General features: G+C 36.5%; 3 protein-coding genes across 4 annotated transcripts; 1 reads left to right on the top strand and 2 right to left on the bottom strand.

Annotated features, from left to right (window-relative positions):
• The first annotated feature begins 4125 nt into the window (after positions 1-4125).
• Positions 4126-7381, top strand: LOC121247206 (cysteine proteinase COT44-like). The gene is made up of 4 exons (XM_041145575.1): positions 4126-5172; positions 5842-6077; positions 6211-6351; positions 6899-7381. Exons 1-4 carry the CDS (start codon positions 4686-4688, stop codon positions 7157-7159), a joined length of 1125 nt encoding a protein of 374 aa, XP_041001509.1. The 5' UTR covers positions 4126-4685; the 3' UTR covers positions 7160-7381.
• A 3122-nt stretch (positions 7382-10503) lies between these two features.
• LOC121247207 (protein RER1A-like) lies at positions 10504-12766 on the bottom strand. The gene is made up of 4 exons (XM_041145576.1): positions 12300-12766; positions 11241-11421; positions 11053-11118; positions 10504-10962 (listed from the first exon to the last, which is right to left on the bottom strand). Exons 1-3 carry the CDS (start codon positions 12734-12736, stop codon positions 11062-11064), a joined length of 675 nt encoding a protein of 224 aa, XP_041001510.1. The 5' UTR covers positions 12737-12766; the 3' UTR covers positions 10504-10962; positions 11053-11061.
• Positions 12767-13779: 1013 nt separating this feature from the next.
• LOC121247205 (small RNA degrading nuclease 1-like) lies at positions 13780-21783 on the bottom strand. Of its 2 annotated transcripts, none has more exons than XM_041145572.1 (13): positions 21614-21783; positions 21053-21141; positions 20192-20374; positions 19871-19960; positions 18035-18103; positions 16972-17112; positions 16643-16759; positions 16504-16573; positions 16039-16139; positions 15717-15851; positions 15528-15635; positions 14814-14918; positions 13780-14508 (listed from the first exon to the last, which is right to left on the bottom strand). In XM_041145572.1, the coding sequence occupies exons 2-13, from the start codon at positions 21083-21085 to the stop codon at positions 14086-14088; spliced, it is 1575 nt and encodes a 524-aa protein (XP_041001506.1). In that variant the 5' UTR covers positions 21086-21141; positions 21614-21783; the 3' UTR covers positions 13780-14085. The 2 variants fall into 2 exon arrangements, with proteins under 2 accessions (XP_041001506.1, XP_041001508.1); XM_041145574.1 differs by having other exon boundaries at positions 19871-19927.
• Positions 21784-26939: the final 5156 nt, after the last annotated feature.

Below are 26939 nucleotides of genomic sequence, written 5' to 3'. Positions count from 1 at the left end.
CCTTCGGTCATATGAGGGAGGCCTAAGTTGGGTGAAGGTTGTTCATGGGGGCAACCTAGGCAGAGGAGCTGAATACGGCGTTGATCTGAACATGGTTCCTCTATTTCAGTAATGTAAAACAGTGGTATCTCACGTCCTATGGTGGTGTCGCGTTGATCCTCCTTTTGGCGATGCTGGCGTGGTTGTAGTGGTGTGGAAGGGCGGCTAGTTGGTCTTCACGCAGTTGGCGTTCTAGCATGCAAGTTGGCATGGGGTGGAAGAGAGGTGGCTGTTCATGATTGTTGCGGTGTGGAGGTTGGTTGGCTCACGGTAACCGTGGGCTTGTTGCAGCATGTTGCGTATGCTGCAACTTAAGGTAGAAGATCATGTCGTTGGTTCGTGCGTGGACTCAATGGCTTGCTCTGTTTTCAGGTGGCTAAAACAGGGGGCGTTCGTGCATGGTTGTGGCGCACGGAGGGGCTTTGGACTTACGATGATCTTTCGCTTGGTTGCTGGCGCGGTGGGTCTTAGACTAGTTCTCCTCCAAACCGAGGTTGGCGTGTGGTGAACTAGGCGAGGTGCTGCGTGTGGCTTGTTGTGGTGCGGTTCACTTGTTGCCATGAGAGGTGTTGCGTGGGAAGAGTATATGTTTTGCGGCAACCCCAGGTTCATGGGAAAGATGGCAACGTGCATCAGAGGGGCTGGTTGTGGGCTTTGGTGGAGGAACCAAAGGGCTATAGTGGCTAGAAGAGAGGGAAAGTTTGAGAATTTATGTTCATACACGGCAGCCCCAGTTTTGCAAGGGGATGAACGCACGTAACGGATAGAAGTGCAAAGGCTAGAAAAGACAAGGCCCATTGTATATAGCAGCCTAGCTATATTAGGAAGGAAGAGTCTTGTGTGCACGGGTTTCTACGTGGGTTGGGTATCTCGTTTGGGCTTGGGCTTGGGCCTTCCACGTGGGTTCAACTAAAATCCAGGGCTTGCCTATAATTTTATGAGCTAGGTCACTTAATAACACCCAATGTGCCGATCTTAAATTTTAATATATGCTCAACTTGTCCAATAATACTAACCTAATTATTAAGTCCAATAAAAATCTCATAATCCCTTTAAATAAATCTTGGGCCCATGACCTATTCAAAATAATCCAATAAATCTCGTTTGGGTTTCCCAAGAATATTAGCTTATAAATATCATCCCAAAATAATTCACTAAACCTTAACGGCCTTAAAATAAACTTTTGTGCTCTCGAGCTTAATTAAAATCCCTAACCGACGTAGGTTGCAGCTGTGTGAAAGATGACTCCCATTTTTTGGAGGGAAAGGAATGACCGAAATTTTGAGGATTGAGAGCGCTTTTTTAAGAGTTTTTTCTGAAAGACTTTATTTATGTGGGCCATTGTTATAGAATTTAATGGTCTCAACTTTCATGATTTCCTTATATCCGTTTCTAGTTCCTAACTAGGTGTAATCACATGTATGGTTCATGTGTATTTGGGTTATGCCTATTTCAATATCAATAAAATATCTTCTTACTTATAAAAAAAAAAAAAAATCTCTGATTGACCTTAATAATTATTGCTCGTGAGATTATCCAAAAGGGCCGATTAAACCTAATTTAGAACCAATAAAATTATCCATATTATATCGTAATAATATTGAATCGGGTCGTTACAACTTAACAAAAAGGTCTCATGGATCTTTTTGTTTAATACATTACATATATGTTACATACAGTCGGGAATGCGTAAGTACTGTGCAATCGTTTTGAAAAAAAGTGGAGTCCATTATTAAAAAATTAGTTTTTTTTTTCATGTGGTTCCATCCCAGATGGGAACATGAAGAATTAACTACTGAGACAAATTTATAAGCTGGGAACATGATGTAGATAATATTAAAGGTATTGATCTGCTAACTTTTAATTGTTTTTAGGTTTATGTTTTTAATGTTTTTCTTGTTTTCCATTGTTAATGTATGTTATCTATATGTTTTTAAAGAAATTAATTTGTTGCGTTTTGTTCTTTGATAAAGTGAGTTTCCTTACTGTCATTCATGCATCCGACATGCATAATGATGAGTATATGACTACACTTCCACATTGGATCCACCAAAAAAGAAAAAAACTTTGCCGAAAAACCGCTATGTAAATATTAACTACATAGAGGGAAGGGGAATCATGACTTCGAAGATACTAAATTAATTAAGTAAAGGGTCTAATATTTATTCAGGAGCCTCCAATATTAGGATGATTCTATATATATATATATATACACACACACAAGGTTTTGACAGATTTTGGTCGGGTCAATAAGATACGAGATGCTTTCATTTCTTGTGGGAGGGTTTGATCATATTCGATCTGGTCTCGTGAAAGTGGTGATTTCAATTTTCACAGGATCTGGATGCGCGCATGCGTCTCTTCCTCTGCATAAATCTTGGACCTAGTAATAGGCTTCAAATTTTATCTAGATAAATTATATGAGGAATTAGGGTTGAGCACTGACAATGTCAGAGTTGGAGTGCCCCACCTCCGACTCCGACTCATATCCGCATAGCCTCTTATCTAATTACAACTCCGACTTGTCGGACCGGAGTCGGATTTGGGCTTTTTTATTGAATTTTTTTCTTAACCCATTGAAAATTTCAATTTGACAATCTTGGACTCTCACTAATAGGATTTGAGCTTCCATATTTCAATTTTTTTTTTAAAAAGTATTTTTTTCAATTTCAATTTGATTAAAACATAACCAAAATTAAAAAAATAATTCATTGTACAAATTAATGTTATTATACATTAGTATTATATGTTATTATATGTTAATATTTATACAATAGTATTATATGTCATTATACATTGATTATTATACATTCCTAGTACATGTTATTATATATTAGTATTACATGTTATTATAAATTTATATATTTGTGTTTATACATAATACATTAGTATTAAATGTTATTATATATTAATTATTATATAATTAGTATCACATATTATTATACATTAGTGTTACATGGTAGTAATAGTTAACAGTATAGTATTTATATATACTAAACTATTATTAATCAATTTAATATATTTATATTATAGTATAAACATATTATTTTATAATAATTAATTTAATTAATTATATAAGTTATAGTTATATAAAATATATATGATTAATATATAAAAAATATATACTTTTATAACAAATGTAGAGTCGGAGGTCGGAATGGAATTGGTACGGAATCGGAGGGCAGAGTCGGATTTTAAAATTTTTGGTCAGCCCTACAAGGAATCAGAGAGAGTTGGGTTCAGTTGCATGGATTTCTTCGAAAACCATGCCAAATGTGATAAAGTCTGCATTCATTGCAAAGCATTGTCCTTGAAATGTGCATCAAACGGCACTAACTAAACTAGAGCGGCTCAAAACCGGTGCGTGCCCCCATGTTTCGCAAAATGAACCTCTTCGGGATTCGTTGTCGTCCCGGAAGAAGCAAATTACAACATCTTTTTGGCGGCGAACAGAAAATAGTGGCGACGCCCAACTTTAATGCTTACAGACATTGGGGCCGGACTGCATGCATGCATGCCACTTGCTGTTTTTTTTTTTTTCTTTCTTTCTTTTCTTTTTCTCTGTTGAATTAACGGCGTAAGCTCTGGATGTCTGGATGGGCCAAAGTAGGTTAGATCGATGGGAATTACATGCCGCTTGTATGACTTTGCTGACGGTTAGTTGCATCTAACTTTCAGACCAAAGAATTATCGAAGACGATGACGACCTGTTGATTCCTTCCCCCAAGCGATAAGAAATGAAATTTCTCAGGACTGACACACTGTTTCTTACCAAAAAAAAAATGACAAATTGGAAATTAAGGATGAGTAAGATGCCGTTCAACATTTTTAATTAATGTATTAATGGACGTGGAAGTGGCGACATTAGAATTAATGTAAAATCCTAAGAATTCTATAGTTTCTTCCTAAAAGATAGCATGCATTTTCTGACACGTGTTGTGTTCCCTACAGCTTGTTTAGATGACACCAATGCAATTACCTTGCAAACGCATGCTGGATTGTTGATTCACACAAAAGGGGGCCTCTGATCTCTTTTTCACGCAACTTTTTTTCTATTGCTTTCGGTGGCCATTAAAAGCTCATAAACAATGGCACGGAGTTCAAGTTGACGGATAGGTTTCTGAAAATTAAGCATTTACCTCTGATCTAAGCAACGTCTGTGCTGCTTTTTAAGACTCAAAACAAATGTCATTCGCTGAAACGGGAGGCTCTCTCAGTTAACTCACCCCATGTCCCAATTTCCCATTATCGGGGGTTCCGTTTCCGTTTTAAACTTCTTGCAACTGCTAAAAGGGCATCGGCTTGGCCTTGTAATTCTAGTCATGTCCAACGGCAGCCCACGAGGCCACATGGTGTAGAAGTTGCAGTTCTCTGACCGTAGTATTTCTAGGAGTTAGGTCCTCCCTCTCTCTCTCTCTCTCTCTCTCTCTCTCTCTCTCTCGTATTTGATATCATGAATCATTCCTGAATATTATACATATTCATTAATTTTCTACTTTTTTTTCTTCTTTTTTACCCTGTTTGATAAGTAACTCGATCTCTTTATAAGTCCAACCCCACCTCCCATTCTTCACCAAACACCCTCTTTTTCCTTTCTCTTCCTCTGAGAAACATATAACCCTCCAACCCATCCTCGATCTTCTGACATGGAAACCATGTCTATAGCCATATCCACTCTTCTCTTCCTCACTTTCGCCTTGTCTTCTGCCTCTGACATGTCCATCATCAGCTACAACACCAACAATAACAACCAACATCAGCAATCAACAGGTCGTAGCGACGCCGAGGTGATGGACATCTTCATGTCGTGGATGGCCAAGCACGGGAAGGCCTACAACGGGCTGGGAGAGAACGATAGGAGGTTCGAGATCTTTAAGGATAATCTGAGGTTCATCGACGAGCACAACACGCAGAACCGCACCTACAAGGTTGGGCTCAACAGCTTTGCCGATTTAACCAACGAGGAGTACCGTGCCATCTACTTGGGCACCAGGACTGACCCTAAGCGAAGGATCACGAAGTCCAAGAATCCCAGCCAGAGGTACGCTTTCAGGGCATCTGAAAAATTGCCGGCGTCCGTTGATTGGAGGTTCAAAGGTGCTATTAATCCCATCAAGAACCAAGGAAGTTGTGGTAAGCAAACATTTTGCTTGCAAAATTAAATGGGAAACCAAAAATTTAAAAGAAAATCATTCATGTTATGATCATTTTTGGGTGTTCAATTTATTTTTTGAATATATTGTCATGGCCTTAGATCATAACATAAGGTTTACTCATGATTTACATCTCTGACACAAGGGCTTTTGGCAATTGCCCGGGGAATTCTCTTTTCTTCTGTTAGATTTGGATTTCTCTCAATTCATTTCATCTTAACCTTATAATTTTTTAAAATTTTTATATAAAATATAATAAATAATTCTAATTTTTTCAAATTTTAAAATAATATTAATATAAATTTAAAACTATTTCAACTTATTTCTAGATCTAAACGGCACCTAACTGTGTGTGAGAAAGAATTGCATGTACAGACCTTTTGGTGGCTAAAATGGACTATTAGATTTGGAACCTAACGTGAATATAGAATACTGTATTAAACACGCAAACGTCAGAGTCGGCCAATCTATATATATATATATATATATATATATATGTTAGGTTGGGCTTGGCCAAGGCACCTTAAGCCCACCGATCCGACTTGGTCCCGCAAAGCATAGAGAGATTAGAAAATGTCTTCTTAATCTTAATAGTATGTAGTAATAAATGAATAAATACTCTGTTGCTAACTGGCCGAGAGGTGAGCAGGAAGTTGTTGGGCGTTCTCAACGGTGGCTGCAGTGGAAGGCATAAATCAAATTGCCACCGGAGAACTCATCTCTCTATCGGAACAAGAACTTGTGGATTGCGACAGAGAATACAACGGCGGTTGCAATGGTGGTCTCATGGACTACGCCTTCGAGTTCATCATCAACAACGGAGGCATGGACACCGACTCTGACTACCCTTACCTAGGCGTTGACAACAAGTGCGACCCGGCTAGGGTCTGTATCGAAATCGAAACAGCTTCATTTATTTTTCAATTTCTCTGATGCTTTTCTCGAAGCTTTTTTTTTTTTTTTTTTCCTTACTTTATTTCTCTGTGGGGTTATATTGGTTTTGGATTATTAATTGCAGAAGAATACAAAGGTTGTTAGCATTGACGGATACGAGGATGTTCCGGCCTTTGACGAGAATGCGTTGAAGAAGGCTGTGGCGCATCAGCCTGTGAGTGTTGCAATTGAAGCCGGTGGCAGGGCTCTTCAGCTCTACGAATCGGTAAGCTGACTTGCTACTTTTCGTGGTTGATAGCGTTAGAGGTAAACATGTATGTTTCTCAAAGGAAAGGGCTTGCTCCATTTTTTTTGTTCTTTCTATGGTTAGCTTGATTAGGAGCTAGCCCATGTGTTGCTTATATTCAGGAGAACCATAGAAATTCTTTTCTCATTTGAATTGCTTATGGCCAAATGAACTACTCTGTGGAATATGAAGCTGGTAAGGTTTGTCAGAAATACAGGTTGAGTATGCTTACTCTAAAAAGAAACGGTTGATTGATTAAAATTTTCTTGTTTAAGATCGATTCAAACTTCTCAAATAACTTTCTCTTGCCTCTTGGGTTGGTAAACTTTTGGACTCTAGTTTATGATAATATGAAGCTGGGTGATCTTGGTAAGACAGTTCTCTTTCTTGGCCATCTTGGTGTGATTGGACTCTGTTTATCTCCTTTTTTAAAGTTCGAAGTCTCATTTTTTTGTCAAGTAGGAAGTTAATGGTTTCAATTGTACACAATACCAACTTACTCGTTTCTTTCATATTCTTTTTGCAGGGTGTATTTACTGGTGAATGTGGGTCAGCGCTAGACCATGGTGTGGTTGCTGTTGGTTATGGCACAGAGAATGGGGCGGATTACTGGTTGGTAAGGAATTCATGGGGGACCAACTGGGGTGAGGATGGATACATCAAGATAGAGCGCAATGTGGTTGACACGTATACTGGCAAGTGTGGGATTGCGATGGAAGCCTCCTATCCCATTAAGAATACTGACCAAAACCCTTCCCAGGCTGCTGAGATGTTCAGCAGTGCTTGAAAAAAGTGTCAATGCTTCTATTCGATCTATTTGATTACCCATTTTATCCCCATCATGATATGGTTCATTGTCATATATGCATGCCCTCTACCTATTCCTTGCCCTAAATTTACAATAGGATGGCTGGGCTATTGTTGTCTTATTTTATACATTGATCATTGTTGTACATAGGTTGTCGAAGTTGCACCTCAAGAATTAATGATGATGTCCAATTCACTATCATTTGCTTTGCAGTAGTATCCATTTGTTTCCTTTTGTGTTTTAAAGAGGATGATTAGAACTCAATTTTATTGATAATTATCTCTTTTGGACTTTTACAAACAAGAGAAAAGCTTTGGGGCAACATAAATCTCAAAACGAAGCTTTTGCAAGAGTGTTATGTTCTAAGAACTAAAACATAAAACAGCTGTACCAAGTTGTATTACCATGCAAGTGTTTTACTAAGTGAAAAGCCGAATGAAAAGATGCATCTACACAAGCAACTCCCAAGTTTGCCAAAGCATCAGCCAAGCCATTCATTCTTTGGAAGTACTAAATAATTCAAAAGCAAATAAATAGTCCCACGGTTAAAAATACATCCAAAGGGGGTTTCTTGTAGGTTATCGAATTAAAGAATCAATCTCCACAATCAAATCCAAGGTTTGCAACCGATAACAAAGCAGGTTTATACTTCAAGGCATAAAGTTCAGAAAATATATTTGTTCCATTGCCCAAGAAGCATGAAAAACCATAACCAAATTACTGAGAAATAAATAACACCTCCGCAGCTGGCCGTCAGAATTAATCTAAATTTTAGCCAGCATCAATTGGTATCAGAGCTTAAGCATCTTTCTTGAGATTATATCTCATCAGTTTCCATTACTTATGGTCGTCATGGGCAAGTTACGAACGAGAAAGTCCTGTATCGTGATCATAGCTTTCAAGATGTGATGATTGAAGATTTGCAGAGATAGATTGCAGAGTTAACTCGAAGTCTAACGGCGTAGAATTTTGGTGATCATGAGATAGAAGATCACGATTCTGATTCCAGTTTTGAGAACTCGTATCACAATCGTATTCTATTATGGGAGCATCGTGATCGAGAGGAGTGTCATGGGGATATCGGTGTTAGAGTTGATTTACTAAGATTTCTTGGTACTTTTCACTGATTTATTGTATGACGTTGAGGGAATTTACTACTATGAGGAAAAAAAGTTTGAGGATAGACATTATTCTATAGGGTGAGACTATACCAATTTACGATATCTATCCTGATAAAGATGACCTAGTGGATGAGGTAACTATATTTATTGAAAACATAAAAAATTAGGAAAAAGGAAATGGTGGTGAAGTTTTGAAGTTTGAAGATTATGGAACAACTTTTGAGACAATTAACTATGTTGATTTTCTTTGAGTTGAAGATTTGTTTTCAAATTCTCCTATGCAAATTATTATTATTTTTTTTTTAATTTGAAATGTGGGAAAAAAACTTAATTTTAGAGTATAAGTTGTTCAATATTATTTTATTTCGAGCCGATAAAATCAATTTTAAACTTTTCATGATTAACAAGACGATACAACAAAATGAAAGAAAGACTGATCTAACTAGACATCCAAAAGATCGAGGTAAGAAAGTTTAGAATTCAAGGGCAAATTCTCTCCAACCCAATAAGAACGGTGCAAATCCAAATTGATATGGAGTATCAGTTACATCACCCTCCTCTCAGCTTCAAGCAGTGTAGATAAGAGTACGTGTACTACAAACTTTTCGTCAAGTGGCCATATGCACTTTTGGCATTCTTGCTCCCATAACGTTTGAAGAAATCAGAGAGAACTATCAAAAATTTACTATACATGGATTGTGTCCTTTTTGGGTCAATAATTCCATGATATATCTTTGTTATCAAGAAGAATTGAAGAGTTGGGTAATTGAGCTGTTTGTTCGCTCCAAATTCTTTCAATTGATTTATCTGTCATGTACGTTTCTTTGCTTGATTTTGTTGTTTAGGGCAGTTCAAAATACGTTTGAAGTTCTAGAGGCATAACCTCCTGGGCAAGGATGACTTTTCATTTTGGACGTATGAGTGGGCTGCTCATAGCTCTTTACGCTGGCATGGACCCCTCGGCATACTTCAAGCTTGCTCTTACCCTTAAAAGATCCCTAGGGAGCAATTTCATTGATTAAGAACAAACAGGTTCGTTTTACGATCCATCACACATGGATTAGAAAGGAATATCAAAGATTTACTATACGTGGAATGTGGCTTTCTGGGCCAATAACTCCACGCTATTATCTTTGTCCACAAACATGGCCTTAGTGGTAAGACAACAGTACGGAGTGTGCTTATGCGTCAATCCAGACATTTGATAGGATGATTCGTGATTTCATCTCATAAAGACTGACCTCCCAATGAAAAAGCAATTTAGTAGCATCCCGGCCGAGCATGTGCATACATGTTTGACTTTTATTGGGGGAGAAACATGGAAAAGACCAATGAACTAGTTCCTGTCCAATCTCCATAGCAAAACTTTATTGATTGATCCATCTCTCAGCAGCCATTTACTTTCTCGAATTAACAGGGAAGAGGCTACAGATAAATTTTCAAATGGGATAGGAGATCATCTGTAAATAGTAGTAAAATAAATTGTGAATAGTAGTGAACTGTTTGTAAATAGTAATGAAGTAGTCTGAGAATATATGAGAACAGTTGTCTCAAACCATGTGGATATAACAGAAAATGATGGCTCAACAAAGCAGGCTTTGAATTAGCAACTACATGAAGAAATCACATTTCGCTAAAGAGTGATAAACCATGACAACATAAGCACCCCAACACTCCCAACCTTTTCTTTTTTTCTACATCAATCGACCTGAAAACGGATTGCAATAGTGTCTAAAATATCTAAACATGTACCACTAAGTTGTTAATCCAACTCCAAAATAAGCTTTCCCGGATAAACTTATGTCTCGAGTTAAGTTTATAGGAACTTGACGTAAATTGAGCAATGTATATAGCCCATGACCAAGAGTCAAGACTTACATGAAAAACAGTCATTTACTTGGTGAATAGTAAAGGAATGACCCGGACACCCGAACACAAAACGGAATGATTTGTTAGACTAGATTGTTACAAACAATGCAGAACCATCGTGAAGCCAATTAACCACAAATACCTATTTGCCATAAAAAATGCAAAGAAGATACCCTCCAAAATAATACTCACAGAAGCACTGAGAACACAAACCAATTTATGACGATTTATTAAGGTTGCGTTTGGATATTGAGGTGATCTCAGATATTCTGTGAATAGTAGTGAAAAAGTAATAATAGAATATTGAATAATAGTAAATAGTCATGAAAAATAGGTGAAAAGTAATAATAAAATAATAAATAGTAGTGTTCAAAATACTCCACTACCCAAACTAGCCCTAAATCATGCTGCTGAACATGCACAGCATGATAGCCAAGTAGTGTTTCATGTGAATGAGAAAATGAAAGCACAGTTGAAGTCAAATTTAAATAAACCCAATTGCGAAGCTAGACTCCTTCCTCACTGCAAAGGCTCCGTGAAACATATATTAAATATATCAGCAACGGGGGAAGGTAGTATGTGCCCTTCTATACAAAAGGATATTTTATACTAGTAGTAAAAAAGGGGAAAAAAAAGGTATCAGGAACTGCTTCATCTCCCCCTTCAAAACAAAATTTCCAGGAGGATATACAAAAGCTTGCCCATAAAAGATCAAGGGAAAATGAACGATCATCCATGACGCAGAAACTAGTCAAAAAGCACTTTTGCCTACCAACATATCCTCAGAAGGCACTGGCTGAGACATGGTCACATGCTAAGACAGAATAAACCAAGAAATCAGTGTGTATGCAATGTAAAAGAAGCAAATATTTTTCAGTCTACCTGAAGAACTCAATCCTTAGAAAGATTCATGCTTTCAGTTGATGATGCTCTCTTCCCATCATACCGCTATGAAGAGTAAAATAAAGTAACTTAGTTCTCAAAATCAACAAAACAAATCCAGTAGAAATTTACAGATAAGCACACAACCCAAGTTGATCTAAACTCAAAGTAAGATGTCTCTTAGTTACCTGCTTTCCGAGTGAGAATGGAACGTATTTGTATTTGATCATGTGTGTTATCTGTCGCCTCATGGTGAGAATGAAGAGTGACAGCCAGTAGAAAAGCAGTATTGGCCAGAACACAGGTACATCAAATGCACTAAAGAATGTCATCACAAAAGCAATGCAAAATGCCTTTGTGATAGAGTACCTTCCAGGGGGAAACAAGGAAACTTCAGTACCCACACATAACCATCAAGAATGGACGCATTTTTTAGAAATTTAAAATTTCCAAAAATATAAAAAGAAAATGACAGCATTAAAGATGAATACTTTCATGATCAGAGGAGTATATTTTGGTATAAGAGCATAAGTTGGAGAATTCGTCCTACAAAACTACCAAGCACCTAGACAAATAGAAGTAATATAAAAATTGGAACTATCGGCCATTGCCTACCCATCCAAGAAAATACAAGCTAGTATACGATGCATTTAATGAGTTCATTAGGACAATTAACAATTAATCCGCGAAATTTTAACAGAGATCTGGTAACCTATCTATCGTCTTCTAAACAATCCAACATATATCGAAACTTGCAGAGAACAAACCTCCTAGCTCTACATGAAAAATCCCATTACTAACCTTTATGTTGCTTCGCAGACTAACCTCTCACTTTGAATCACCTGCTTACCAAAACTCAAATCGAATACAAAACGCACTTCAAATCGAATGCATAAAACAATCACGATTGTCTTCTCCACACGCATCTAGAACTCAATGACACAAAATTGAAAGGAACAGAAATTAGAAAATATAAAATACAATGTTGTTTGCGATCCCCTTTGCAAATGACATACCTTGAAAAATATTCAAATCATAATCAAATTCTCAAAATTCAAATCCTAATCCCCGAGAACCTATTTGCAATGTTACCACTTTTCAGGACACCTAAAATCAACAATCCTGAAACAAGCTCCAATCCTCACACATATATAAATATAGCATATTATGAACCACGGTCAGATACACAGGAAACGGTCTAAGAAGTCAAAAAGAAATTATGGGGATTAATGGAAATGGCAACGCACCAGAACTTAAACTCCGGTAGCCGACGAACGAAGGGCCGGAATTCATCTGAACCACGTGTTGGGAGCGTGGGGCCCTCGGAGAGACCCTGGATCTCGGGTTCCACCTGGGGAGAGAGAAACCCTATGAGGAGGTTCAGAATGTAGATTCCAAGGCCGTACGACACGATGTAGAACCCTTGTACGACATAGACGCGAAGGACATAGACGGAGGCGACCATGAGGAAAGCGATCCAACGGTGGAGCACGTGCGGGGTCGACTTGTCAAGCAGATGTTGGTACCGCTGCGACACTCTGAAACTCCACCGGGAGATCGCCGTGGCGGGAGAGACATCATCGACGCCGACCGCTGCCGTCTCCATTTTGATTAGAGTCACTGAGTCTGACCGTTTTCCGTGTTGCCCGCTTCGAAGGCGTGGTTCTGTAGCCAATACGTACATGCCAGCTTGTGCCGGATCGGGTTATCCGAATTCCGGGTGGATCACTTTACCCATCAAAGAGCTTGATTTCTTTAATTCTTAATTTTTTTTTATAAAAATAATGGTGCTAGATTAAACAATATAAACCAGCCTATAAAATTCTCATGCGTCTTTAAATGAGCTGTTTGAACAGTGAGATGGAATAATTTTAATTGAAAATTAAATTAAATATTATTAGAATTGTTTTAGAATTTAAAATTTTAAAAAAATTATAATGATGAAATGAGTTAAAATTTGAATATTTCTCAATTTAATCGACTCCTAAATCTCTCAAAGATATATGTTTTATTTAATGAGACTCCGGTGCTAGATTAATTATAAGTGCAGAATTTTAAGATGTTAAAAGTAAAATGGGTAACTGGTGGACTAGCATCATTAATTAATTAATTCTGTTAGATACAGTCATTTTTACGTACTCTTTGTGCACTTCACAAATATGATTGACCAAATCAGTTATTTTATATTAAAAAAATATGACAGTCAATTATATTAGTTGAATGTATATTAAGTACGTAAAATAATTGCACATAAATTTTTGTTAATTTATGTACATATTTTTCAAGAAGTATATGATATATCTAGTCTCTCACGCTCAAAAGATGACATAATTTCACATATTAATTTGGATGATTTAACAGATCAATTATGGTTTCAAAAATGATCCCTATGCTTTGTTTAAAAATTAAAAAAAAATAAAAAGGAAAAACTGGCTTTCTGCTATAAGATGTGGGAGGGAATAGGATGAGCTTTTTCAGAGAAAATTGCACTCCCCAGGCAACCAGATAGAGAGGGAGAGACTGGCACATGACATCAGCTGGCAAAATCAAGCATCTTGTGGAGCTGGATCTGCTGCCACTGGCCACTGGCCAATGCATCCAATGCCACTGCAGAGGAGATCCGGAGTACGAAACAGCAGAAGTTAGAAACCTGGACAAGCAAGGGCAAGAGATTTCAAAGCAATTGCAGCCAATCCTTCAGCATTCAGTTTTAGGTATGTAGAAGAATTTTGAAAGAAATTCAAACAATACTGTTTAATTATAATGTAATTTAAAAGGTAATTTGCTCAAAAACAGAAAAGAAAAACTTGCACTCAGAAGAAAGCAGGGGACCGACTACTCCATGCGATCAATGTCTTTTCGATTGCTACAAAACAATGCAAAGTCCTTTTGTTTAGAACTTTGCTTTCTCCTGCTCGTTCCCCATATGAATATAATTTACCGTACAAAAATCTGCAGATGAGAGAAGGCTTCACGTCTCTGGCCTGGTGATCTCTTTCTTCACTGCATACTTCCAACTTAGATATTCTACCCCTACACTTTAGGGCGACGTTTACCATGTCTTGAGTTCAGCCTTTTGCTAAGATCAGTTATTATCTTGTCCTGCGCGGTGAGTCGAACATCCCTTTCAATCAATTCTTGCTTCAATCTTTCAATCTCTTTCAAGTGATCACAACTGTGATTTGGATCTCCTCTCTCTCTTTTACTAAGTTCTTGTTTCTTTCTTTCAATCAGTACCAAGTCGTCACAGCACTGATTTGACGAATCCTCTTCAGTTTTCGGATTGGTCTTTAGCATCTTGGATGCACCTGGGGTTTCCTCAGCTTGGAAAGCTCTCTTCTTGAATGATATTTGGCCAAGGGAATCATCATGGGCCATTTTACGAACATATAGACTAGTAACCATGCCTGTTGTGAGCTTAAGTTCGACAAGTTTCTGAGGCCTCCCCAATGAGTCCTAACATGGAACAGAATAACAGAAATTCATTTCTATTATTGAAAAAAAAAATAGGCTTCTTCCTTGCATAAAGCATAACATCCTTAAAGAGTACACGAATTTGGGATCTTATGGCATGGTACTATTACTGGTGCAAGTGTCCCAAGGGACTATGAATTGCCTGTTAATGATAATAATCTCATCACTTTAACTACATCATCTTTCAATACAATAGAGCATCTAGTTCTCAAAGCACAAAAGCCAACAAGAATAGGGATACGCATGTAGTGAAGTAGGTTGAAAGAATCACATTTGATAGTAAATACCTTTTCTTGGCTGCCTTTGACAGTTTCGTATGCTTGATGTGCCTCATGTGGATTCTTGAATATAGCGAATGCAGAATATTTGTCTCCTCTCACTTTCCTAGATGGCTGCCAGAAAATCATCCGCACCACATTAGAACCTTTTTTTATAAGTAAGCTGATATGCATGGGCTAGAACTTCACAAGTTAGGCAATGAAAAGAAGAAGAGAAGAGAAGAGAAGAGTGAGAATAAGAAAGAGAGGTATATAAAGGAAAAATTGATACAACAAATTTGTGCCTGTCTAATTGATGGAAGCACATATTTTGGGATGAAGCTAAAAGGAATAAGTCAGATGAAGATAAATTGAGATAAAGATAAATTGGGATGAAGCAAAAGAGCGTGAAGATACTTTTTTTTTTTTTTGTCATCCCATCAAATGGAGGCAGTTTCTATGTAATCTGCCAACAACTTATGCAGATTAAATTGCTTGTTTGGATTTTTAGGTCTCCATCCATTCATAAACAACAAACCATCAAAGGATCTGAACCTAAACAAACCATCAACAGCCCAACTAGCAGCATTGTTCAACAGTAAGATCCTTGAGTTCAATAGTAAACTGATAACTCAAGATGACTCCAGACGTCCCTAACACGTAAAACACACATCATTCCCATAATCAAAAGCTCAATCCAGATCTTCTAAAGGGAAGTGCAGACTCCAACAGGATATACTCAACCTTGAGTTCAATGGTAAAATCTGCAGGAATGACTTTATGCAACTCTTCAGGAGGCACATTGTTTGGTATCCTGTGGAGAAGTAGCTTTGCCATTTCAGATTCAGGTACCTATAGATAATTTAAATGTCATGAGCAAGTATCACATTGGTAGGAAATTGAAATGGCCACAAATTTCATGTCTAAACTTACATCCTCTTGAACTAGTGGAATAGCCTTATCAACACCATTATCTAGCTTAGCAAGAACAAGTTTCATTGCGGCACAGGCATCATCTAGACAATTGTGTGGGGCACCCTTCTTCCGAACTTCATAGCCCAACACAGACTGTCAACAACAAATGGAGCAATTAAGCATACATCAAGGACAGGCCAAAGTTGCTTGTCAATTATTCACATGGAAATGCCAAAAAACCCTTTTTCAAATCATTTCTTACAACGAATCATAAATTCCACAGATATTTTTTTAAAATACCACAGGTACATAAAGTAGAAATAACAGATTAAGAACTTGCCTTGCACAAGTTATTCAAAGATGGTCTTCTATTGATAGATCCATCCAAATATTTAAAGATAAGTGCAGTGTCAATCACTCTAGCATGATCCATCTTCAGGGCTGTTACCAACAAAATAAATAATGAAGAATACAAATAAAAATAAATAAATGCTAGATATAACTACCTTGCACATAAAGTCAAAAAGACTAAGGTGCCGTTTGGATAGTGAGTTGAGATGAGATGAGTTGAGATAAAAGTTGAAAGTTGAATAAAATATTGTTAGAATATTATTTTTTTGGGATTTGAAAAAGTTGAATTGTTTATTATATTTTGTGCGAGAATTTGAAAAAGTTGTAATGATGAGATGAAATGAAACACTTTCACTATCCAAAAGTGGCCAGTTCAGTTGGGGGGAGGGAGAGTGGGAGTGCTGAGAGGGAAAGAGAGACAGACACTCCAATCTAGTTATAATGCTTAACTCACCTTTCAGGTCATTATTTAAACTGTGGCCAACTAATATAGTTCCCTTGAACAACAGCATCTTCATGGATTTCTACAAAATGCACCAAAAGAATAAGATATACAAGTAATCCCCAAAACTTGTGGGCCATCCAAATAATACCTGTACATCTGCCAATGAACAAGCAATTCCTTTCAAATCGGTTGCACTAATGCCTGTAATATCAGTTCTATAATCTGCAACTGCTTTGCCGGGGTTTACATGTTCATCAAGTTTCACCTGCAAAATAAAGCTTACTAGAAAAGATTGTACAAGTAGGACCTCAAAGGGTCCAGAACTGTCTACCCAGCAGGCCAGGGAGAAAAGATTTTTCAGCCATTTTTTACTTGGGAAAAGAGAGGTGCACTTGAAACCACAAACCAAATTAATTATTATTATTATTTTTTGGATAAGTAAGGATAAGTAAGAAGAGAAACCAAATTAATTAATACCTGTAAATTACGATCCACAACACATATTCTCACCAATGCTTCAGAACCATCTTCACAGAGTACCATCTCGCAATCAACAGCAAGCATTGCATTTGATCTCATCACCTTAGATTTTTTACTGAGCTTTATAACTACCCATTCCTGCTTCAACATTTCCACGCAAGTTATCAGGAAGCCAAGCTACAGATGAACTCAAAAGTTGCGGGAACTTATTTATATATATATATATAAGCACCAAAAGTTACAGTTTATTGTATTTTGGTATTCATCCAGATGATATAGATGTAACACCTTACAACTACTACCAAATCCTAATTTGATAAAACCACAAGGGTTCAAACACCAAAGCCTTTCTAGGGTAATCAATTGAAAACATGCAAGGGGCTTCTGGTCACATTACTTACACTTTCTTTTCTTGACAATTGATTGTCACAACAGCTTACTCTACACTAGAGAGTCCACAAATTAGTAATCGCATAATACATATTTGCCCCCTAGCCAATAAAACATGATTGACCTATGGTTACAAATGTACTGGAAGTAGATTTAGAAACTGAAACAATCAAAACGGGTAGCAGTGAAATATTGATATCCATAGAAATCCCAAAGACGAAAGAAAGATCTTTCAATGATGAAAATGTGACAACCATTCTCTGGGGTATAGTCTCGGGCAAAAACAAGAAACAACATAAACTTTATGGGATATTACCAAGTGATGAGAGAAGATGTCTAACACCATAACAACTGGCAGTACCAGTCACAAAAAGTGGCTCATTTCAATGTAAAGGGCAATTAGGACAAGAGAAAGATCATAATAATGTGAGTTCATTGCCCTGAGACCAGAAAGACTCTTAAGGCTCATCAGAATATAACAGCACCACAAAGAGCAAGATGAAAAAAGAGGATTTATCTTGGCTTTAGTTTGAAATACCATTTAATGAACCTACAACTAGCACGGAAAATATTGAAGTATGGATATTGTCTAAAGTAAGCATGCCTTAGCAAGGCAACAATCAAGAAGTTCATGCATTGGGAAACTGAGCAAAGCATTGTTACAACAAACCTCATCATTTGATGGGAACGAATAATCCGAAGGGTATTGTGGGTGTTCAAGAGTTAAACGAACAAGTCTCTGCACTGCCATTATCAGAAGTTATCAAGATATACAATAAAGAATGTAAATATATGATTCATATGAAAGAAAGAAAGCAATAGAGAACGTAATGCAAGAAAATAATTAGTATTCTATCAATTTGATGAAAACTAGAGCCTTATCACTCAACAAATCACACATGCATTGTCAAATTTTATAATGACGGCATAGAAGCAAACTATAATCAACCAAATTTAGTTCATAGTACACGGGCATGAGTCATGGAGTTAATAAACAGAAGCTACTACGTTTCAATGGGAAAAAAAATTTTGTACATATTAGAAGGGCTTGTTTAGGGTTTAAAAAGTGAGTAACAGGAATTTGTTACAGGGGATTTGGTCATTATACTGTAGTTGTAACCTATATATAGTAAAGGTGCATGAGAAGCTATGTAAGTTACCTTCAGCTTCTAATTTCCTTTCAGGCAAATCTCACAGCATGGCATTACAGCATATCAGGGTTTAATTATCTCACTATGATCTTTCCTTCTTTTATCCCTTTTTCTTCTTGTCCATTTTCTTTCTTTTCTTTGTCCTATCTCTCCCACTTTGTTTCGTGTTATATTTTTTTGTTTTTAATAAGTAAAATGAAAACTTTGTTTCATGCTATATTGATCAAGGATTACCAAGCTTTGGCATTAGTGCCCATTTTAGGTGGTAGATGGTGTCAAGATCACCTTCTTCAGAGGTGCGACGTCGTCGTCGTCGTCATCACCATCCGTGATACTGTTCAGTGGTTTTGATGTGACCAGCAGAACCATAATCGTGGCTGCTATGATTTTGAGTTTTTCTTAGGCAAAACAAATTACTTGGCGATTGGTTGTGGGGACTGGCATTCTATACAGTGTTCATGGAGGCAAGAGATCCATGTGATGATTGGGTTCAAGTGGTGTTTGCGGTGGATTATTGCATGGTTTTGATCATCAGTTTCTTATGTTGCAGTGGTTATCAGAAAGGTCTGACAGTCAGCTGCAAATTTCCGGCAAGTTTTGTGGACAAAGACCCTTGTTTGCCATTACTGCTTGGTGTTTCATTGTTCGGGACGAGGCTATTCTCGCTCTAGTCCAGGATTAGTATGACTTGGGTTAATTTCAACCCAACCTAACAAACTCTTCTAATGGTATAAAAGGGTTCCTTTTTATATGTAGTTAAAAGGGGTGCTTTGAAATAGATACCATAGTTACAATCAAGTTTTTTTTTTTCACTATCACGATTAATATTTTGTTTCTTAACTGCTATAGATTTGAGTAGGTTCAATTTTCATGATTTCCTTATGTCTATTTCTGTTCGTGATTAGGTGATTCTCTTGTATACATCCTGTATATATTGACTATGCCTCTTGTGTTCTTCAACAATTTTTTTTTTTTTTTTTTTTACAAGTAAACAATAGTATTAATAAAGGATAGGCAAAGCCCAAGTACACAAGATGATATACAAGCAAATGGACTCAATTTTATTTTATTTTTTCAACAAAATTGAGACCACTTATCAAAGAAATATCTTTCAACCCAAATTGTTGGTAAGCAAAATCAAGCAAAGGGCGTATGAAATGGCAGTTAGGAATAGATTAATTTGTCCATTTGCTTGGAACTTGAAAGGCTAAAGTTGAGCCTTAAGTGAAACAGTCCTAATCAGGCACAAAATAATCAAAGAAGATGAGAGTAATAATGACAGGAACCACACAAAATCCCTAATGCAACTAAAAACCTATCGCGTCAATGCCTCAAGTGCCATAATCAAACCGTACCTGCTCGGGGATTTCATCATCTGCAGATGTCTTTGTCAGTTGATCCACAAGGTTGCGCTTTAAATGGCATTGCATTATTTTAGCAAAAAACTGAACAAGTAAACACACAAGAGGAATAGTCTTTTAAAAAATAAATACCATTATCTTTGTATAAATATCATATGTTCATTTGGGGGGACCAAGATGAAATGTCAAATTGATATTATTTGTTTTATGTGGATTTATAACCGAATTGCTTTATGATTATTAAACCACAATACCAACAATCTGAAACAGAGACAATAAATTGCAAATGCAAAAAGTCCATAGCTGTGGAATTACCTTCAAATCATCCTCTTTTGTGAAAGTCTTCAGAAAAGCAGACAACATATCAATGGATCTCCTTGTCGGATCACTCAAGCTAGCCCCGAGCTTTTTGTCATGAAAATCCAAAAATTCCTTCCAGTCTCCTTTAATACCCTTCATTCCATGTTTTTGGGCCAACCTCACCATATCAACAAGGACCTGTTCACATTCCATACAAAAATTTGATATATATTTACATAAGCGTGCTTTCATGTGTTTGTACAGCACTCACGCATATCTGAATATAGTGTGAATAAATATTAATAAAAATAACAGTTTGCTTCTTCAAACAGACTCGCACTTAACTAAAATTAAGACAAGTCATTTGTTTTCTCTACTTAGTGAGAACCTCAAACAATGGCTCATGAAATTTTATAAACACTTACCAATCAAAAAAAGAAAGAGCAAAGTATCACCACCAGCAAAGGTAAATGCCAAGTGATTTCTCTCCTTTCCCTCTCCACTAAATTTTCAATAATCGGTCCAACATAATACCATCTGCCTGACACTGCAAGCCATGCTTGCATGATATTTTCTTCTTTAAACACGAGCATAGATAATGCAAAAATACTAACTTGCTCATTTATAATCAAAGACCATAGACAAGAAATTGAGAAAAGAAATAGTTCACTGGGTCCCGGATATCCCTCATAGAACTGTTACTCCTAATAAATCCCCGTCAAACCAAAAGAACATAACGCAAAAGATTACAATTTTTCAATTTCTTTTCCTCCTGTTATTCTCAGCAACAATAGGCAGTGAAGCACCAAGTGTTTCCGCTGAACACGAGTAAAAATGGCAAGAAATATAGGAGAGGGAGAAGGGATGGGGGCTTACCTTTTTCTCCGCGGTGTCGAATAGCTCGTCCATTGGGGGCTGTTTTGGCGAGGGCGACGGGACGAAGCGAGCAAAGAAGTTCCGGAGTGCTGCGAGTGACGGCTGATAGAATTAGAACACGGTATACGCACAAACACGACCCGAAAAGTTTACCTTTTAAAAAAACCTAAGAAAATGGTGTAAAACCATTCTTATGGGAGGTAGAACAACCCGTTAAGCAAGTTGGCTCGAAAAACACTAAACCAATAACCAACTTATGGGGAACTCTTTGTTGAACCAATAGTTAAGGTAGGTAGAAAAACCGGCACTTCAATGTTCGTAAGTTCCGGAAATGAAACCCAAAAAATATAGAGCCAAACCTGAGGTTTAGAACCTATAATTAATCCCCACCCAGAATACTTGCAACGACCGAATGAAGAAGCACAAACACAAAAAAATTCTCAGCAAGAACCCCAGAAGATTCGAACCAACAACGACAAAGTGTCACTTCTAGGCCACCAAAAACCTTATTCCTCCATTATAAGCTGAGGTGTTAGCAATAGTTTAGTGATCAGTTCGTACCTCCTCAAAGAAGGGGAGAGAGATAGATAGTAGTCAAAAGAGAGGAAGCTTCAAAACCACATGTCGCAGTTCTGGAAGTCGAGAGAGGCGCAGAGCTTCAGCCTTCAGCTGTGACAGTTCGTAACTTCGTGCGCTGAGGATTAGGGCACGGTGAAGGGGATGGTCTGGCAGTGTGGTGGAGGCTTAAGTCAGATAGGCAACTCTGGATCGGGGGAAATGGGCCTAGCCCATAAGTTTTCTTCATCTCACTATGAGTCCATTTACTTTACTTCGGTCGCTGAGCCCCAGAACTAGTTCCTGTTAAGGTTTTTACCCTTTTATCCTTTTGTTTATTAGTTACAAATATTTCCTGGAGAAAATCTTCAAACCTGATCCGGTGAAAAAGGACTAGGCATTTACCATTTTAGAATAAATCGAGGTACACTTGATCATAAATCGAGGTACAATAAATCGAGGTACCATTTTAGAATAAAAGAATGGTAAAAGCTAGGCATCCCGCTTAGTGTTTCCGCTTTAATTTATTTTTTTAATATTTTTTTATTTAATAATTAAGAAAGTATTTTAATAATATTATAAATTTTTTTTTTAAATATTTAAAACGTTAAAAAAATCATGTGACAAAAAAAAAATTAGCGAGAGCCCCAGTAGTGCGTGAGACCCACTCTAAAAGAATATGAAAAAGTATATTTGCAAGCGTGAAGCGGGAAGTTCCCGTGCACGCCAGCTACGGTGGCAAAATGCGACAATGTCATTTTTTGAATCAAAAGAAACGATTTCGAATGTTGTGTCCTCTGTCAAATTTTTTTCCTCCTCCCCTCAAGATTGGCATTCCCCTTCCTCCACTCGATGAATTGTTTTTCTTGCCCCTTTTCTAAATATTCGAATCATTTTTTATTTTGAAAACGACTCATCTGCTTCATGAAAAGATTTGCTGTCTGTTTTCTCCTTCTTTTAGATTTCATTTTTTTCCATGTTGGTCTAGGTGTTCATTGATGAGAGTTTTCATACCATATATATTTTGCATCGAAATCCAGCTCACTTTTTCTGAGTTTCTCGAAGCTAGAAATCTTGAGTGTACCTATTGGAACTTGAAACAATTTTCATTTTTTTCTTGAGTTTTCTCGGCAGCCAAACATAGTATCAACCATAAATTTCTACCGAGAACATTGCACTACTTAGGATATAATTTATTTGGACTGGTTCATGAATCTTTTCTCTGACAAAAGATCAAAAAGAAAAGGCTTAAACTTTCTATATCGCTCTGGATTTGATATATCGCAGTGGTTGAAAGTCTTGCTCCTTGCATTTTCTCTGAAAGAGGAAACCTACTCTTAGTATCTAACCAGTCCCTTATCTGAACCTGCAGAACAAATTTGTGTAGCCCATTTCTAATTCCATTTGTAAATTAAGTACAAAAATGAATTATCCATTTTTTTCGCTGCCTACAGAACAAACAAACCCATCAGCTGGGATAAAAGGATGAAAATAGCTATGGAAGTTGCTCGAGGCTTACAATATCTGCACAAAAACAAGGCCATCCAAAGGGATATGTGACCAAATAGCATCCGGAAAATATGGACATAGAGAGATCAGGAAATCACATCGAGCAATGGTATGTATATATTCAAGCTGAATAAAGAAGCCCCCAAGAAGCAAAACCCGGAAAACAAATCCAGAAGTAATTAATAGCATGAAAACTGGGTAAAAACAGCAAGAGAAGAAGAAGAAAATTCGAAAAGAAAAAATTGAAGAAAAAATCCAGAGCAGATCGCATGCAAACAGTCCTCTTGCTTCTAAAGCTGTTTCCGGGGATACGGTTTGCAAAGAAAATGGACGAGAAATGAAGTCTTGTCCAAAACTCAACTTTTTCAAAATCAAGAGAGATGAAAATAAGAGAGAACGAAAAGTTTGTATTTTCCCATTCTTTCTTCTTTTATTTTTTTAATAAAATAAATGCTGACGTGACGTGTTGACACGTCATGGGAGTGCGCATACAGGCATAATTTCTACCTGTATGTAGCACGACTCTCATTTTACCATCTCTCTCCTCATCGACATGCATTTTACTATAGAATTGAAAGCATGGGCTTTCTTCTTTCAAATCTAACCATTTCACTCCCTCTCCATGTTTGGTGTGTTAATTATTTTTCTTTTTCATTTATCTGGGTTTTGATTTAGTCATTGTTTTTTTCTGCTTATTTTTATTGCGGTTGGAGAAATTGTAAACATGTTTATTATCGACTTTGGACAAATTCATGATTGTGCCTAACATAATCGAAGAAATTGTAAAAAGCCTTTTACTGCCTTCCTATGTTACAATGTGATCAAAGAGCCTAACATAGAATACCGGATAACTTCCCTTTCTTTCCCATAAGTGAGTGGTTTATGAATGGAGATGAACTCCCAGCCTGTGAAATGATGGTAAAAAAGCTTGGCTGATAGACAACAGCAATTCTTATTATTTCTTATTTCTAAAGCCCAAAAGATAGTGTAATTTTTTTGAGTGCTTGGATTCGATTTTAGGTGAAATGGAGAAATGGGTTTAGCTTCTATTGACATGAAAGAATCTGGGAGATCATCCCTCCTCAAATGAATTGTGAAAATATTGGATTTATGGTTTTGAGTGAGAGAATGCAAGTAGACCAAAAGAAGAGGAATAGAGAGAGATTGCAGGGAGAAAGAACAAACGAGTGTCGGTAAAAAAAAGAGTTGTTTAAATCTTGTGGGTTTCAAAACAAGTTTTTGAATTTTATGAGTAAATTTTTTTTATCATGGTTTTCTTTCTATTTGTCATATTTGCATGATTTCAATCCTTATTTTCCATCCATTAACTAGCCATTAGAATAACTTAATTCTGTCTCACGTCATTTTTCTATCGAGTCCATCCTAAAAAACAAGGCCACATCCAACTTTCAAGAGTCTTTGAATACGATGTCGTAATCAACATTGTCAAAACGATGTATAAATTACGAAACAACCTAAGAATTTCAATGCAAAAGGGCACGAGAAAATGAAGAAGCATAAATGCTTGCCCCTCCTTAAATCGTATAGAAAAATGATAAACACACAACACTTTATACAACAATGTTTTAAAAGGAGGGATATTTTTGTAAAATATCTTATAAAACTAACATCATTTTACAAGAATACCCTTATTTTATAATATGTTGTAAAAGGTGTTGTGTAAAGTGTTGTATGTTTATCACTACTCAATCGTATAAGGCTAAATTTTCATGTAGTAAAATGCAAAAGCAGCACTCACGGTTGTCAAAGAAGTAAAGAAACCATATTTTAGACCCCTACCTCACCTTCGAATCTTTATGACTCATCATTATTTAGAATAATATTTTTACCATCTTATCTGGATGGAGAGGGAGAGATGGAGAACTCATCATAAGAACAAATTCTCATGCATGATTGTGGCTTCCGATGGGCCACCCTTGGAGCACCAAGGAACTAGCTGCTGTTGCTTTGATAGACCACCACAAATCAATTTATTGTTATTGTTTTTCATTTCTATACTTATAAGAAAAGAGTGAGTATAAACCATACTTAATAGGAATTCATGTAATTAGATGGACAAATTTGCCCATAAGTCTTTAATGGTCTTTGTAGTGTTTTGCAGTAATTTTTTCATTTTTTATTGTAATTATTGGTGTTCTTATCCTGTCCTTTGATGAGTTGCCAGGTGTGTGTGTTTTTTTTTAATCATCAAAATTGCCATCACTTTTGGTGTGTGTGTGTGTGTAGGATCGACTGAAACAAAGTCAATATCTCCTAAATCTGACTCCAACTCCGACTTCGAATTCAATAGGTTCCAATCTGACTTTGACTCTGATTTATCAAAGCGGAGTCAGATTTGGGTATATACTACTCATCGTAACTCACTTTTGATGATGATAATAAATAAATTATAATCCAAATAAAATTAGCAAAATACACGAAGTTCAAGTAGTAGCAATAGATCAGGAAAACCTTACAAAGAGAGAACAGAACAAGGAAATGGACAACACAACTATTCTAGACGTATCGAAACAAAACCACTCAAAACTACAAGCAAGTTATGTGAATTGAATATGCAAAAAACATAAGGAAAAAAATACCTACTTGTTGTGAGAGAGATAGAAGGTTGAGTGTTCTAGAAGAGTGGAGAGTACTTCATCCTTAATGTATTTAATGGACCAAAGACTCAATATCATGCTAGAATAAAAAACACACACACACACACACATTTAGGTAAAGCTGAGTGAGGTCAAGATTGGGGGGGGGGGTCGCGAAGAAGAGAGAGAGAGGAGAGATATTTGGGTGAAATACTTTGAGGTCACGATGGGGAGGGAATACTTGGAGGAGAAGGAACCAACGGTGACGGGTGGTGATGGCTGATGGCAAGGGGCAGGAGCAGTGACATGAGAAGAGAGGTGAGTTTTTAGATTGAAAGTGAGTGAGGAGTGATGGTGAGGTTGGTAGATAAAATCCTAGGTTCTAACCATGTAAAACAACAACATTTTTCTCTCTAAAAATGACTTTGTTTTACTTGAATTTTGGCTGTGTTGGGAGGCTTTTTTATCAAACGACACCGTTTTGACTTTATTTTCTCCCTTTTGGGCTAGGCTACAGGGTTTTTGGGCATATAAACTCTTTTTTCCCCTAAACCCTAAACCAAGCCTTAAATTAATTTTAATCTTTGTTTTAGTCATAAGTTTTTTTATCTATGATTTTTATATTTTTTCATTTACTAAATATAATCGTTAGTATTGATTATTAACAATTACTAATTAACTAGTGTCTAATTTAACTAGTGTCCAATTACATGTTATTATACTATAATATTATATGTTATTAACTCATTATACTATTCTATACTAGTATCTAATTTATTCATATACTAGACTTATACTATAGTGTTTAATTACATGTTATTATATTATAATATTAGATGTTATTATATTTAGTGTCTAACTTATTTTTATCCTTTGATTATGTACAGTAGTAATATTATGATGTTTGCATATACTAAATTATTAGTCTATTTATATTATAGTATAATTATATTATTTTATAATAATTAACACATACTAGTATAGTATTGAATCAAACTATATAAATAATAATACTTTTATATCAGTATATATGGTCAGTATATAAATAATGCATATGTACAAAGTCGGATTCAGCATTGGAGTTGGTTCGACAGCAACCCAACTTTGACTCCAACTAAAATTTGAAAAAAAAAAAAAAATCTAATTCCGACTTCAACATGACAAAGTAACGAAATTGAATTAGAAATCAGATTTTTAAATTTTTGCTTGGCCCTAGTTGTGTGAGT

The sequence above is a fragment of the Juglans microcarpa x Juglans regia genome, chromosome 1S (genome assembly GCF_004785595.1).
Source record: "Juglans microcarpa x Juglans regia isolate MS1-56 chromosome 1S, Jm3101_v1.0, whole genome shotgun sequence".
Classification (NCBI taxonomy): Eukaryota; Viridiplantae; Streptophyta; class Magnoliopsida; order Fagales; family Juglandaceae; genus Juglans; species Juglans microcarpa x Juglans regia.
Note: the sequence above shows the minus strand (reverse complement) of the source record. Positions and strands in the feature narration are given on the sequence as shown.

Coding starts and splice junctions, on each gene's coding strand:
- LOC121247207 (XM_041145576.1), bottom strand. CDS start 12,736: ATGTACGTATTGGCTACAGAACCACGCCTTCGAAGCGGGCAACACGGA. Junction 11,422..12,299: donor CTACCGGAGTTTAAGTTCTG/GTGCGTTGCCAT, acceptor TCCCCCTGGAAG/GTACTCTATCACAAAGGCAT. Junction 11,119..11,240: donor CATTCTCACTCGGAAAGCAG/GTAACTAAGAGA, acceptor TACTCTTCATAG/CGGTATGATGGGAAGAGAGC.
- LOC121247206 (XM_041145575.1), top strand. CDS start 4,686: ATGGAAACCATGTCTATAGCCATATCCACTCTTCTCTTCCTCACTTTC. Junction 5,173..5,841: donor CAAGAACCAAGGAAGTTGTG/GTAAGCAAACAT, acceptor AGAGGTGAGCAG/GAAGTTGTTGGGCGTTCTCA. Junction 6,078..6,210: donor ACAAGTGCGACCCGGCTAGG/GTCTGTATCGAA, acceptor TATTAATTGCAG/AAGAATACAAAGGTTGTTAG.
- LOC121247205 (XM_041145572.1), bottom strand. CDS start 21,085: ATGGACGAGCTATTCGACACCGCGGAGAAAAAG. Junction 19,961..20,191: donor CAAAAGAGGATGATTTGAAG/GTAATTCCACAG, acceptor TTACTTGTTCAG/TTTTTTGCTAAAATAATGCA. Junction 15,852..16,038: donor CTTTGAATAACTTGTGCAAG/GCAAGTTCTTAA, acceptor TGTTGTTGACAG/TCTGTGTTGGGCTATGAAGT.